Raw genomic sequence first — 15,280 nt, 5'->3', positions numbered from 1 at the left:
AAACAGGAATAGATGGGAAGGAGGCCCTCAGGAAGGGCTTTTATGAGCTGGGCATACAGGGAATGCTCCATGTGACACTGTCACACAGCACTGAGGCTCACAGCCGCAGGAGCTCAGGGTGTTACCTACAGCCTCCGGGTGTGCAGGCTCAGCATCCCCTCCCAGAGCCTTTGAAGTGTCTGATGGATGAGTTCACCCAGGAGTTCAGCTTAGAAAATTGTCATTTAGGGCTCTGTTCTCTCACTGCTGGGGAGGAGGGGTGGCTTTGGGAATAATTCCAACATAAATTTAAAAGCCCAACGGAGTGTTTGGGGATATTTGTGTTTATGTTAAATGTTGGCATTTCTCTGGATCCCCCAGGACAGCAATGGCCAGGTGGCAGGAGGGGGGGTGTCAGTGTATTACTCCCACGTGCTGCAGATGTTGTTCTTCAGCTACTGCCAAGGCAAATCCTTTGCAGCCACCATCAGCCGGGCCAGCCTGGAAGTACAGCGGCTCTTCCCAATTAACATCAAGAGGTGAGGATCCTGGGGGACGCTTTCTGCATTTTATTTCTTCTTTTTATGATAAATATTGCTTATTATTTAGCATCTTGGGTCTGAATGGCCAAACCTTGTGGTCAAAATTCCCTGTTGGCTGATGATTTCTTGCTGCTTTTCATGGTCCTTCTGTCTTAATGGACTTAGATGATCCTCGTGGGTTCCTTCCAGCCCGGGAGTTCCATGATATCCCAGTTGCAGGATGATTAAAAACCAAAGCCAGCTATTTCAGCAGTGGGTCGTGCATGCATTTTGTCCTCCCAGCAGGATTTCAGAGCAGAAAGGTGACTGCAGAGCAGTGGAGCAGCAGAGAGTGAGCTCCTCGAGGTGCAGCCGCTGGAACCGATGGGATTATCTGCCCTCGCCCAGGCGGCCGAGCAGGAAGCCTTTGTTTCCTTTCAGCACCACTGCTGCAGTGGACCTTGTGCATTGTGCATGTTAAGGCTGATTTTCAGACTCCTTTGGGGGAAACCAATCTCTTACTCTATGAATGTGGCAAGAAAAAGACAATTCTATTGTGTTTTCTGATACGCAGTGCTGGGCACTCAGGCCACAGACTCTGCACTGGCCTGACACAAAGCCACTGTCACAAGTGGGCTTGTGAAGGAGGGTCAGGTTCCCAGAGCTCCTGAGCTCCTGTCGAGTTTGGCTTAGTCTTTTTGCAGCTCTGTTTCCAGTGAACAGACACTAATTCTCCTGCATTGGCCTTTTCTTATTCCTGCTAGGTGTGTTGAAATGTGAAACTGTTCATCTATTCAGATAAAAACATTGTTGAAAGCCATTTATAAATTACCTCCTTGATTTGGGGCACAAAATGCAGCACTAAGCCAGTTTTTCCTTGAGTTTGCAGGGCAGGGATCAGGGCTCAGGACTGGGATGCTTGTGGCTTCTGCCCACTCTGGTCACTGTGTCACATTTCTCACCTGTAAAGCCGGTGAGAAATGTGACTCAGTTTCTGTTCATGTACATTGAATGCAGTGTTTGAATCCCTGCTCAGGACAAAGCTTTAACTGATTTGAACACAGTGAAATTTGTGTGGTTTTGCTTGTGCTGCTCCTTAAGTGAATGTCATTGTGCCCTTTGTCTCTCGCAGTTCCAATGGTGGCAGTAAAACTTCTCCAGCCCTGTGTCAGTGGTCTGAGGTGATGAACCACCCTGGCCTGGTGTGCTGTGTCCAGCAGACCACAGGTGTCCCACTGGTGGTGATGGTGAAGCCAGACACTTTCCTCATCCAGGAGATTAAGACCTTGCCAGCCAAAGCAAAGGTTAGTCAGAGTTCTCATTATTTTTGACTCTTGAAATTTGGCTTCTTGTTGTTCTGTCAACCAGATCTCTAGTCTTGGCAGCTTTCCTAATACAAAGAGGTGCCAAGCCCTTCCTTTGCCTTGCCTTGCAGATCCAGGACATGGTGGCCATTCGTCACACGGCCTGCAACGAGCAGCAGAGGACCACCATGATCTTGCTGTGTGAGGATGGCAGCCTGAGGATCTACATGGCCAACGTGGAGAACACGTCCTACTGGCTGCAACCCTCCCTGCAGCCCAGCAGCGTCATCAGCATCATGAAACCCGTCCGCAAGCGCAAGGCAGCTGCCATCAGTAAGGGCTCCTCACATGACCTTGGTAACTAATGGAGATGTGGAGATTAATGAACATCATCTAAATACTTACAACACTCATTTTGATAATGACCTGAGTACTGGCTAAGTGGGTAAAATGTTTCCATAGATCTATACAGAAATGCTTTCCAAAGGAGGCAAGTTGTTTTGCAAGTTTTTTACCACAACTTCCCCTGTTTAGAATGTCTTTTGTAATAAAGATCTCTTTCCCCTTCTAGCAACTCGCACATCCAGCCAGGTGAACTTCCCCATTGACTTCTTTGAGCACAACCAGCAGCTCACAGATGTGGAGTTTGGAGGCAATGACCTGCTGCAGGTGTACAATGCCCAGCAGATAAAGCACCGGCTCAATTCCACGGGCATGTATGTGGCCAACACAAAGGTGAGTGGGGCAGTCTGAAGACTCTGGGCTTCTGAGTACCATATTGCTCATGTTGATACCATACCTTGCCTTAAGGAGAGTGCTTTGTTCAAATGACCCCACACAAATACTGTAATTCACTAAACAATGGAGGCACCTCTGTATAGAGCCCTTAGCTTCAGAGGGAATTTTTGAGCTGTGATTTGCTCTCTGCAGCCTGGGGGTTTCACCATCGAAGTGACCAACAACAACAGCACGATGGTGATGACGGGCATGCGGATCCAGATCGGCACCCAGGCCATCGAGAGAGCTCCCTCCTACCTGGAGATCTTCGGCCGCACCATGCAGCTCAACATGACCCGTGCCCGCTGGTTCGACTTCCCCTTCACCCGGGAGGAGGCCCTGCAGGCTGACAAGAAACTCACCATCTTCAGTAAGGCTTTGTGCACTGCTGGCTCTGCCCAGCTGATGGGTTGGTTTGGGTGGGATGAAGCTGCTTCACCTCGCAGCAGGGAGTTTCCATGATCTGTTGGTTTGCCCTGACTGCAAAAAGTCTGAGCGGGGAGCTCTGAACATTTGATAACTATTTATGGTCCAGTTTCTTGCTGCTGTGAGTGAATGTTTAGTAGTTCAGCTCAATGATTTTGTGCTGAGGCAAGAGAAGGAAAATGGCCTCGCAAAGGAGATGGCACTGTCAGTGGCTGTGTATTAATGACAGTATGATTGTCCTTGCCCTGTGAAATGAGGCTGGTTTATATCCAAAAGCAACAGTTCTCTCAGTTTTTAAGAAATTTCTCTCATCACTACAGTTGGGGCTTCTGTGGATCCTGCTGGAGTCACCATGATGGATTCCATAAAAATTTATGGCAAAACCAAGGAGCAGTTTGGCTGGCCTGACGAGCCCCCCGAGGACTTCCCATCTGCTTCTGTGAGCAACGTTTGTCCCCCAAACCTCAACCAAGGGAATGGCACTGGGGACACCGAGTCAGCTGCCCCTGCTGCTGCCAGTGGGACTGTCCTGGAGAGGTATTTGCACAGTCTTTCCCTTATTTCTTCTTGGAAATGGGTTGTTGTTGTTGTTGTTTTTGTGGCACTTGGGTGCACTTGTGTGCTTTTCCTAACTTGGAGAACTGGGAGGGAATTAGTGAGTTGTTCTCACTGCCTTACACAGCAACAACTGAAAACAGTGATTGTCTTGTAGGAGGGGTTGTGGTGGCTCTTGGTTGATCTGGGGAAGTAGATGGGTAGAGCTGTGTGCTTGCTTGTGCTGCCTAGTTAATGTTTCAGCAGTCTCAAGGAGCTCAAAGCAATTTCTGCTGCCTTGGTACATTCTCTCATTTCAAGCTGGCCCTTTTTTGGTCTCTGGAGCTCACAAAGGTCAGGCCTCTGAAGTTAAGCTCAGTTTTGAGGAGAGCTTTGTGTGTGACCCTGCATTAGACTCTTGACTCCCACCAACTTGCCTTGTAGCCCAAGTGCCTCAGGCTGAGCTGTTCTGCTGGGGAAGTGTTGGGTTTTCCCCCATATTCCTGCTGAGAGCCAAACCCCAAGGCTGACCTGGACATAAATTTAGTGAATAAACAGAAGTTGTGTTCTTTTATATGTCCGCACTGTGTTTTTCTTTGATGTCATACAGTCTGTATCATAAGGGTTGTAAAAGCAGCAAAGACAGGAGGGAAACAGCTCAAAGAGGGACTGATGCTGCTGAAAAATGAGCATTTCAGAGGAAATACACATACACTGCTCAGCTGTGAGGGAAATGGTGGTTAAGTTTGTCTGACTGAAATTCTCAGGTAAAGGCTCAGGGCTTGAAGTGCCAGTTAGGCCCAATTGAAGGACCTGTTCAGCCATCCTCTAATATTTAATGGGATTTTTTTTTTCCCTGTGTTTATTTTCCCTTTCCTTCCCTCCTCTGCTGTGACATCCCCACAAGATGTCCCTCTTGACACAGACACGCTCTCTGGTTTTCCAGAGCAGTGGGATTATATTCTAAAGATTCAGATATAAAAAAATTATTCTTCCTATTTGGTATTACCTTCTGAAGGGCCTCTGGAGTGGGAACAGCTAATGGCAGGCAGGAGGCAGCTTTTCTATCCAAGTGTGGTGTCTACACTCAAATTTAAGCCTGGGTGGTGCTTTAAGTGGTGCTTGGCTTCTCTGTGTGAGGTGACCTGGCTCATCTCTGTCTTTGTTTTGCTCTAGACCGGTGTGTGCTGCCCAGGTAGAAAGACCCTGCTTAGACTGATGCTCCCCTGGCTTCCTGATTTCCCCATTTAATTTGCCTTTTGCTTAGAATATGTTCTAGGGAGTTTTTCTGTGAGCTTTACACATTTTTTTTTTTTCCTTTTTCTTTGCTCCCCCAAAGTTCTGACACTGAGTCCCTAACCACCCTGGACCGGTTAGTATGGCATCCTTTTCTCTGCACGAATGAGTGTGTGTCAGAGAGACAGAACACATGGTGTGGCTTTTGGTGACTGGGGTTTTCTTGTTTTCCAAGTGACATTTGCTTCTTTACATTCTGGTCATTGCATGGCAGATGGTTTAGCAAATGTAAAGATGAGGTTGTTTGCAGATTTTTGCTGTACACAGCGTAACTGTTGCTTATTTGACAGACTCCTCTCTGCTTTGTTCCTTCCTTGTGCCTTCTTGTCCCACTTCTGTTCCCTCCAAGCTTTTTGAGGGTGGCTGTGGGGAGTGGGATGATATTTATCACCACCAGACCAGACAATTGTTCCTTCTGCCTTCCAATCCTGCAGTGTTATTTTTCCTCTTAATGCTCTCTCTTCCCTGCTTTTTCCTGTATCTTCCTGCTCCTTCTGGTGTGTCAGATGGCATTTCAGGTAGTTCTACCTGGGGGCATGGAGTGCTGCTACAGGGACTTTGCTGCCACTTGTAAATCAGGCTTTCCCTTGGTACAAGTGTGTTTCCCCAGCTTGCTTGAACCCCAGCATCTATCTCTTGGGGTCACACCCAGTGCTCCGAGTTAATTTTCCTCTGGAATATTTTGTGCTGAAACTCCAAATTGGAAAGAGCAACCTGTGTGGAAATAGCAAGCGAGTAGAGCGTTGCTCCCTTAGCAAAGTCGGTTCCGCTTTTTCCCATGTGTCATAGCCAGCCTTGATCTGCAGTCATCTGTACGTCTGGGGGCCATGGTGAATTGGGACTGTCAAGACAATCCAAGTTATCCCTGCTGCAGGCTGCGTAAGGAAATGTTTTATCCTCTTTGGGAGAGAAAAGCCCCTGTCTTTCAGCTGTGGATTATTAAAGCAGTCCTAAGTTTGTCTGTGAGCGTGAGCCAGGTTTAACTCTGGTCTGTAACACAATGAAATGATATGCATGGTGCCTGTGGCAGGTTTTATCATGCTTTGATTTTGTACTTGGCATTCGTTAGCTGTCTCTGAGCTACTCATGACTGTAGCCCGCATAAAGCAAAGTGCTAAGGAGAGAGAAGGGTTGCTGTACTCAAGCCTGCTTTCCTCTCTCCCTCCAGGCTAGTAGTGAGTTCTTTAGAAGCGCTGGAAAGCTGCTTTGCTATGGGACCAGTCAACGAGAAGGCAAGTAACTTTCTGAATGCATTCCTGAGCTTTGGAGCTGGGGGAGGAGGGGTGAGCTCAGCACTACCTCCTGCAGCCCCGGGGGCCTGATAGGAGCAGAGCGCATCCCTTTTGCTCAGAGCACTGATCTGAAAGTTGCCTTAGCCAAAAGCAAGCGTTTGAAACTAGTTTAGAATGACAATTGGCATTTGCATTTAGCACTGGTGGGCTTTTTGTGCTGGGAGTGACCTCGTTTACAGAAACAGCAGGATAGGAGCCCATAAATCTCAAAAGGACTTTTCTTATGTAGACATGTGAAATGTTCCCTAAATGTCAAATAGTAAATGGAGGGAGGCTATCAAAAGGGTATTGCAGGTACACTGAGTGATGGTAAATATACTGAATAATGGGGTTTGTCTGTTCTTAGGAGAAGAATAAGATTGCAGCTCAGGAACTGGCTACCGTGCTGTTGTCCATGCCAGCCCCTTCCAGTGTGCAGCAGCAGACCAAGAGCCTCCTGGCCAGCTTGCACACCAGCCGTTCAGCCTATCACAACCACAAGGTACTGCCCAGGGATGCATATGGGGGCTCCTGGAACCTGCCAGGTCATGTCTGAGGTGCAGCACAGCCCTAGAGAGCCCTTCCTGCATGCAGCACAAACCTCCTGTGTCATCTCCCTTTAGCTTCTGCTGCCTGCCCTGTTGGCTTTTGTGTTTCACCACAGTTGTGATTCTGTGACCTTTTAGGGTTGCTAGTCCTTCCTTAGCTGAGTGCTGGATTTCCCCAGGATCTGTCCTGTGGTTGTACTTCAGCTGCTTTCTTGTGCTGCAGTCTGTTGTTTTTCTTTGCCTGTGTTATCTTTCACTGTACAGGATCAAGCACTGCTTAGCAAAGCCATTCAGTATTTGACTTCCTCAACCAAAGAAGGAAAGGACCTTGATCCTGAGGTGTTCCAGAGGCTGGTCATCACTGCTCGATCCATTGCTATTATGAGACCCAACAATCTGGTCCACTACACAGAATCAAAGCTGCCACAGCTGGAAACAGGTAGATAAGTCTGTAATTTTCTCTAAGTTTCTGTTGTGATAATTGAAGCTGTGCTGGGCTGTTGGGTTCAGAGTGACTGGGACTATATTTGACACATTTGGTAGGTGTGTGATATCCTGCTGATGAGAACATCAAAGCCTCTGAAAAAAGCCATTTCAAATAAACTTGGTGTTACCCTCATTAAGGTTTTCCCATGCACATTTCTGAGAGATGTTTTTTAATCTGTGCAGAGAGTGAAGAAGGGCAGGAGGCCCAGAAACACACAGAAGGAGAGGGCTGCACCTTCATTACCCAGCTGGTGAACCATTTCTGGAAGCTCCACGCATCAAAACCCAAAAATGCCTTTCTGGCCCCTGCCTGCCTGCCAGGTGGGAGAGCTCTTCCTTTGCTATTGGCAAGGCTGTGGCTTCTGAAGGGGCCTGTTTTAAGTTTGTAAGCAGAGAAAATTACTTGTTCAATGCTAGTGCTGCACTGAGGGCTTTGTGACATGGAGCTGCAGATTCTGCTCCAAAACTCTTGGTCAGGGCCACTTGTATTTTGCCAGGAAAAAGGGACTGCTGGTTGATTTACCTACATTTGGCTTCGTGGGTGGTGTTAGAGGATATTCAGTGGTGCTGGTGTAAGGAATTCACAATATTCCATCAGACAGACAAGACTGGCTCAGTCTGGATTGAAAATCAATATATTTGTGCTGCTAACCTTGTGCCTTAAAGTCCTCAAACAAAAGATGCTTCCTGCAGTGCCTCACTGTGTGCTGAAATACAGAGAGAGCTGATTTCAGTCCTGCTTTTATGCCTCTTAGGTCTCACTCACGTTGAAGCCACAGTCAATGCTTTGGTGGATATTATCCATGGATATTGCACATGTGAGCTGGACTGTATCCATACTGCATCCAAGATCTACATGCAGATGTTACTTTGCCCAGTATGTCACCTTGCTCTGTTCTGCCTCAGCCTCTTAATTGCACCAGGGGAGGTTTAGTTTGGACATCAGGAAGTATTTCTTCATGGAGAGGGTGTTGCAGCCTGCCACAGGCTGCCCAGAGCAGTGGTTGAGTCCCAACCCCTGGAGGGATTTAAAAGTGTAGTTGTGGCACGTGGGGGCATGGGTTAGGGGGATTGGCAGTGTTGGGTTTATGACTGGACTTGATATCAGAGAGCTTTTTCAACCTAAATGCTTCTATGATTCTATAATGGGAAAAAAACGTGGGTAGAATGCACATACATAATACGGACATAAAATACAGCCAAAACCACCCAGCCAGAAGCGAATGAAGGAGAATTCTTTCTCTGCTTGTGTTCTAGTAATGTTTGTCACGTGCTGCATGTGGAATTACAAGTGTTGCTTTGTGCTCCAGAGGGAAACAGGGAGTTGAGGCAGTGGCTCATGTCCTGCATGAACCATGACTGGCAAGAGTCACAAGTGTATTTTTAACCGTCTGTCCAAATGCTGTGAATAAGAACTTAGAGTATCAGGAGTGTAACGATGAACTGTTAACCCTGCAGGACCCAGCAGTGAGCTTTTCCTGCAAGCAAGCTTTGATCAGGGTGCTGAGACCCCGGAACAAGCGGCGACACGTGACCCTGCCATCGTCCCCCCGCAGCAACACTCCCATGGGTACGCCAGGGCCTCCCTGCCTTAAACCAGCACGGCCTTCTTGGTCAGAAAGGACAAGAAAATAAAGTAGTCTTGTTATAAATGGGGACTAAAAAATACTAAAATCAGCCTTTTTCCTCTCTTTCGCTCTCCCTTACCCCTAAACCCCTTTTTATTTAATAAACTCTCACTTTTTCATTGACATGGGCTTCAAAAAGGAGAGCTCTCTGAGATATTCCCCTTTGAGTGACAGGAAAATCTGATCATTTTATCTAGAGAGTAGTAATCTAGAGTTAGTATTTCTGTGCATGTTTTCAGGTTCTAATAAATCAGTCAAAGATGTGTGCGGATCAGAATTATCAGAATTATATACCTCCATCTAAGAGAGGTTTTTCAGTATTGAAGCAAACTGTAGGTGTCAGGGAGTCTCTTGGTAACTGTGAGGGCAGCTTGGGTTTTTTCCCTGCTTTAACTGCCTTGTTTGGGATGGGATGAGGAGCTGTGCATTTATGAACTCCTGCTTTGCCACTCAGGAGATAAGGATGATGATGATGACGATGATGCAGAAGACAAGCTGCAGAGCTCTGGCATAGCAAATGGAGAGCACATCCGCCAGGAGAGCCAGGAGCAGAGTGAGGTGGATCATGGGGACTTCGAGATGGTGGTGAGTCCAGAGCTTCTCCATGCAGCCTTTGCAGTATGCCAGGACTTGAGTTAATTTAGCTCTGATGAACCTGCTTGTAGTGCTCCCTTACTGATGGTGGTCTGGGGAAAGTTCTCACTGTGTTTCCTCTCCATAGTCTGAATCCATGGTCCTGGAGACTTCTGAGAATGTGAATAATGGGAACCCTTCTCCTCTGGAGGCTCTCCTGGCTGGAGCAGAGGGATTCCCTCCCATGCTGGATATCCCTCCAGATGCAGATGATGAGACAATGGTGGAGTTGGCTATTGCCCTGAGCCTGCAGCAAGATCAGCAAGGTCAGATGTGGGCACTGTTGGCAGGCAAAAAGGGGATGGAAACTGGGAAAGAAATGAGGCAAAGCTATTGGTGTCATCACCAGTCAACCAAAGATAGCAGAACTATGAAATGTACAGAAGATGCCAGAGTTAATTTCATTCTCTCAAAGAGAGATGCTCATAAGTTGTTCTCTTGCAGGGAGCAGCAGTAGTGCCCTTGGACTGCAGAGCTTAGGACTGTCTGGCCAAGCTCCCAGCTCCTCCTCTCTTGATGCTGGAACACTCTCGGACACAACAGCATCAGGTAACTGTTCACTGCAAGGCATCAACTTTCTCAGATTTTGACCTAACTAATGCATAAAATTGGTTTGCAAATATGGTTTGGAAGAGCCAGTTATTGCTGTTGGCTTCTCGTATTTTTGAGAGTGCACTTACAGTTTTTTCCTGCTTTCATTGGCTCTCACTGTAGACTTCTGAGAAGTTATTTCCTCTCTTTAAACTAAACCAGACATAACATAGCATGTGCTGTGTTTCCCTTACATTTGTAAACAACCAGACATTGTTCTTTAAGTAGCTGCGCATGCCTGTGTGTTTGATGAGAAGCTTTCCTCTCGGGTTACCTCCCCTCCACTGCTTTCAGCAGCCTTAATTGTCCTGCTGCTCACCCCCAAGCTCCCTTTCCGTGTTTGTAGCTGTCCCCAGACTCTAAGTCCAATCCCTGCAACCTTTCCCTCGTCGTCGGGTGAGCGTCGTTTGCACTTGTTCCCAGGCAGTGTTTTTACTTGTAACAGCTCTCTTTATTCTCTTAGCTCCAGCGTCCGACGACGAGGGCAGCACGGCGGCCACGGACGGCTCCACGCTGCGGACGTCGCCCGCAGAGCACGGCGGCAGCGTGGGCTCGGAGAGCGGCGGCAGCGCCGTGGACTCGGTGGCCGGGGAGCACAGCGGTGAGTGAGCCCTGCTGCAGCCCTGCTGCACCCCTGCTCCCTTCTTCTGCAGCCCTGCTGCAGCCCTGCTGCACCCCTCCTCCCTTCTTCTGCACCCCTCCTGCACCCCTCTTCCCTCCCTGCATAGCCCTGCTGCACCCCTCCTCCCTTCTTCTGCACCCCTCCTGCACCCCTCTTCCCTCCCTGCATAGCCCTGCTGCACCCCTCCTCCCTTCTTCTGCACCCCTCCTGCACCCCTCTTCCCTCCCTGCATAGCCCTGCTGCACCCCTGCTCCCTTCTTCTGCACCCCTGCTGCAGCCCTGCTGCACCCCCTGCATCACCCCTGCTCCCTTCTTCTGCACCCTTGCTCTTTCCCTGCTGCACCTGTGCTCCTTCCCTGCTGCACTGCTGCTCATTCCCTGCTCCTTCCCTGCTGCACCCCCTGCTCATTCCCTGCTGCATCCCCTGCTGCACCTCCTTCTCCCTCCCTGCTGCACCCCTGTTCCCTCCCTACATCCCCCCTGCTCCTTCCCTGCATTAACCCTGCTCCCTCCCTTCTGTACTCCTTCTCCCTTCCTGCTGCTACAGCCTTGCCCACCATGGGAGTGTGTGGGTGATCCCTGGCACAGAGGAAATCTCAGTTCCCAGTGGCTGCTGCAGTCTGTAATTTCGTGGGTTCTGCCCATGTGCCCACAGGTGGAATATTGGCTGCTTTTCCTGGTTCTCTGGAAGTGTGGAATATGCAACAGATTTTGCTAGGCTGTAATAACAGAATCACCTAATTCCAGAGTGGTTTGGGTGGGAAGGGACCTTAAAGATCATCCTGGACCAACCCCAAGGCAGGGACACCTTCCATGATCCCAGGTTGCTTCAAGGCACATCCAACATGGCCTTTGGACACTTAGAGGGGTGGGGCAGCCACAGCCTCTGTAGGCACCATGTGCCAGGGCTTCATAACCCTTTGAGTAAAGAATTTCTTCCTAATATCCCATCTAACCCTGCCCTTGTTCAGTTTAAAGCCACTGTCCCTGACCCTGTTACTCCCTCCCTGTATAAACAAGTCCCTCTCCCTCCTTTTCACAAGTACCATAAGTAGCCAGTACTCTGTTAGGTACTGGGAGGCCACAGCAAGGTCTCCCTGGAGCCTTTGCCTCTGAGAATGCCCAGAGCAAGACTGAGACAATTCACTATGGTTAAGTTTGGATGAGATTATTGGATTAATTCCTCTCTTTTTAGTTGAGGACCGATACCCAGGTAAAATAATCACAGACTCTTACTAAAAAATAGTCTGACTGTCTGCACTGCCCATCCAAGCACTGTCTGACTGAGTTTGAATTACTGCTGTGATACCAGTTCAGTTTGGGCCACGAAGATGAGGGTGGCAAAGAAAAGATTTCTACAAGTGCATCTTCAGCTTCTCTTGTAGTTTTAAGAAGAGAACCAAAGCCAGCATCTCCTTTGAACCATTATTCCAAAGTGCAGCTCAGCTGTGATGGTGGATAAGAAGCAGGCAGAGTGCTTGCTGAGTTGCTGACACTGTCTTTTCCCATTTTCCTTTCCTTTCCCAGTGTCTGGCCGGAGCAGTGCCTATGGGGACACCACAGCCGAGGGCCACCCCGCGGGACCGGGCAGCGTCAGCTCCAGCACAGGAGCCATCAGCACCACCACGGGCCAGCAGGAGGGAGAGGGCTCCGAGGGGGAAGGGGAGGCAGAGGGGGATGTCCATACTAGCAACAGGTAAGAGGCTTTGTTTCCTCTTCAGGAATAACACCCGTGCTCTGGGGGGATGTTTGCAGAGGAATGGGCTGCGGGTGCTGCAGTTTCAGGAGTGCAATTCACAACTGCTGGGTAAGGAAAGTGGAAAGTCAGAAACAGACTAGAGCATAGTGCCATTGCAAAATCATGGAATCATGGAATATCCTGAGGTGGAAGGGACCCACAAATATCATCCAGTCCAACCTCTGGCCCTGCACAGGACACCTCAACAATCCCACCCTCTGCATCCAAACACTCCTGGAGCTCTGGCAGCCTCAGGGCCATGCCCATTCCTTGGGGACCCTTTTCAGTGCACCCTCTGTGCAATCATCATGTGGTGTGATAAACACACCCAGTGCGTGTCCCACAAAACTGCTGCCTCTAGGAAGTGATGAAAAAATCCTGCTTGAGTCTAGTTAACAGAGAATCACTAAAATCTTGGGAGCCTGTGAAATTCACTATTAGGACAAAAGCGTGTGCCAGAGTCATTTGGGAGCATGGGCAGCTTTTCATTCTGTGGGAGCACGTGCTCAGTCCCTTCTTCAGAATAGTGTGGAGCTGTTTTGCAGGATGTTTTCCATGCAGTTGCAATGCCCAGGTGCCAGGCCTAGGCAGTGTGGTTCCATTGTCAGAGGTACTCTGCATCTTTGGCATTGCTCCCCTGTGAAGTCTGAGCGAGTCCTCTCCTGCCTGGGAGGATTTGATTGCTCAGGGTTTCTGGGGCAGATTGCAGTGCTCTCTTGGAGACCCTGCTGGGTGTGCTGTGTTCTGTGGTGTATCTGATTGCTGGCTCTGGATCCCCAGGCTGCACATGGTCCGGCTGATGCTGCTGGAGAGGCTGCTGCAGAATTTACCCCAGCTGAGGAATGTGGGGGGGGTCCGGGCCATCCCTTACATGCAGGTGAGTGAGGAGAGCTCAGAGTTAAGTCCAAATGAAATGGTTCAATCACTGGTTTCCATTTGCTTTTCTTCTTCCTGCCCACTCACAGTGTGAGTCCATCTGTTGCACAGCATTCCTTACCCACAGATTTTTGCTGGACTTGTGCCCTTTCTCAGTGTGACTTTACAGCTGACTGAGGAGCCTGAGGGCTCCATTGAGCTCCAGTGTGTTTGGGAAGGTCTTGTGGGTTTATGCTGAATGTTCATGTTAGGATGTGAGGTATAAGCTGGATTTGGGAAAGAACACAGGTAACTCAAGATAAAATCAGTGCTATTTTGTGAAAGATAAATAGTAATCTTGAAAATGTGGGACCTGTCGTCTAATAGTTCTCTGGCTGCTCTTCCCAGGTTATTCTGATGCTCACAACAGACCTAGATGGAGATGATGAGAAAGACAAGGGAGCTTTGGATAACCTTCTGTCCCAGCTGATTGCAGAGCTGGGCATGGACAAAAAGGTAAAGTGCAGGGTGAGCTCATGCTCTGAATTTGCTCCTTCTAGACAGAATTTCTTTCCGTGGAGGAATTAAATGTTTGGGAGTTACAGAAACATTGCTGTGTGGATGTGTTCAGGCTGTTTATTCCTCTTGCCTCCTTTCATGTAAGGTAGAAAATTACATGAGTGGAACTCCCACTGTTTCCTGGGTCTGGCATCTACAAGTGAGCATGAAAATTTGTTTTGCTGGAATTAAAGTCTGAGAAGAGCCATGATCAGTAAATGCAGGATTGACATATGTAGCTTTTCATTTGTGTGGGACTGTTCTCTGGCAGCCAGGCCACTGCCTACCCTTCTGTTGAGGCATTTGTGCTGCTTTTTCAGTCTCATTGCTTGAGCTTAAATTAGAAGTGCTTCCTGAGGATCAGAGCACTGAACTTGAGAGGCTTGGGACACTGCTCAGATCTGGGACTGAACAATCAGGATGTATCTTTTCTTGCAGGATGTGTCCAAGAAAAATGAACGCTCCCCTGTGAATGAGGTGCACTTGGTAGTGATGAGGTTGCTCAGTGTCTTCATGTCCAGAACCAAGTCAGGATCCAAGACATCTGTTTGTGAGGTATGTTCTCCAAATTGCTTTGTCAGGGAGTGATTTTCTCCCCCTCGCCTCAGCTCTCACATAACCCCTCTGCACACAGTTTTGGTGTTCTCAACATGAGAACACATGGACTTGTTGGAGCAAGAGCAGAAGGGTTGCTCAGGGGACTGGAGAACCTCTCCTATAGAGACAGACTGGGGGAGTTGGGAATGTTCAGCCTGGAGAGAAGAAGGTTGTGTGGAGACCCCACAGCTCTTCCCAGGTCTGAAGGGGATACAGGGAAGCCAGAGAGGGACTATTCATCAGGAGCTGGAGTGACAAGACAAGAGGGAATGGATCAGACTGAAAGAAGGGAAAGTTAGGTCACATATTGGGAAGAAATTCTTCTCCGTGAGACTGGAGGTTGCCCAGAGAAGCTGGAAGTGTCCAAGGCCAGGTTGGCAGGGCTTGGAGCAGCGTGGGACAGTGGAAGGTGTCCTTGCCCATGGCAGGAATGGGATGAACTTTAAGGTCCCTTCCAACCCAAACCATTCTGGGATTCCATTATGTGCTTGAGGGGTTTTGTTCATCAAAGACGATCTAAAAGCTACTAACTGAAGTAACAGGTGTAAAACTGAAAAATCCTTGAGAGGGGTTTGGAAAAATTTATAGGGAACCTGTAATATTACTGAACTCAAGTGGAAAAAGAGTTTTGAAACTGGGACTGGAGGAAGCAGCCGTGTAAAGACAATTGGATGCTCTTGTTTTGTGCACGGATCCAGACTGAGCTCAGGGCAGCACATTAATGATGTTACTTAAAACAGTCTGGCACATTTTTCCCTTGCATCTCACCAGTGCTGAAGGGGTTAAAGAGGATTTGTAATGTGATTATTGGAAAGCAATATGCTGCTGTGTCAACGTAAAAGTCGCTAAGAGGATTCCTTAGATATTTGTTGCTAAAAGGTACAGTAATAAGGCATAAAAAGCAGTATGTGTGGTG

At 48.5% G+C, this 15,280-nt stretch overlaps 1 protein-coding gene across 1 annotated transcript in view; it reads left to right on the top strand.

The window, feature by feature from the left end:
- The window catches only part of UBR4 (ubiquitin protein ligase E3 component n-recognin 4), an 80,058-nt gene that overhangs the window by 27,019 nt on the left and 37,759 nt on the right, over positions 1 to 15,280 (top strand). Inside the window, exons 44-64 of the mRNA XM_062507489.1 lie at positions 361 to 518; positions 1,633 to 1,804; positions 1,936 to 2,161; positions 2,376 to 2,539; positions 2,735 to 2,951; positions 3,328 to 3,544; positions 4,881 to 4,913; positions 6,006 to 6,069; positions 6,476 to 6,610; positions 6,921 to 7,095; positions 7,326 to 7,463; positions 7,898 to 8,019; positions 8,601 to 8,712; positions 9,225 to 9,355; positions 9,492 to 9,669; positions 9,848 to 9,952; positions 10,458 to 10,595; positions 12,144 to 12,312; positions 13,135 to 13,231; positions 13,618 to 13,725; positions 14,206 to 14,322. Of these exons, the coding sequence (XP_062363473.1) occupies positions 361 to 518; positions 1,633 to 1,804; positions 1,936 to 2,161; positions 2,376 to 2,539; positions 2,735 to 2,951; positions 3,328 to 3,544; positions 4,881 to 4,913; positions 6,006 to 6,069; positions 6,476 to 6,610; positions 6,921 to 7,095; positions 7,326 to 7,463; positions 7,898 to 8,019; positions 8,601 to 8,712; positions 9,225 to 9,355; positions 9,492 to 9,669; positions 9,848 to 9,952; positions 10,458 to 10,595; positions 12,144 to 12,312; positions 13,135 to 13,231; positions 13,618 to 13,725; positions 14,206 to 14,322 (2,976 nt within the window). The remainder of the gene's footprint in view (positions 1 to 360; positions 519 to 1,632; positions 1,805 to 1,935; positions 2,162 to 2,375; positions 2,540 to 2,734; positions 2,952 to 3,327; positions 3,545 to 4,880; positions 4,914 to 6,005; positions 6,070 to 6,475; positions 6,611 to 6,920; positions 7,096 to 7,325; positions 7,464 to 7,897; positions 8,020 to 8,600; positions 8,713 to 9,224; positions 9,356 to 9,491; positions 9,670 to 9,847; positions 9,953 to 10,457; positions 10,596 to 12,143; positions 12,313 to 13,134; positions 13,232 to 13,617; positions 13,726 to 14,205; positions 14,323 to 15,280) is intronic.

Source organism: Cinclus cinclus, chromosome 23, assembly GCF_963662255.1.
Source record: "Cinclus cinclus chromosome 23, bCinCin1.1, whole genome shotgun sequence".
Taxonomy (NCBI): domain Eukaryota; kingdom Metazoa; phylum Chordata; class Aves; order Passeriformes; family Cinclidae; genus Cinclus; species Cinclus cinclus.
The sequence above is the reverse complement of the archived record's forward strand: the minus strand, read 5'-3'. Positions and strand labels throughout refer to the sequence as shown.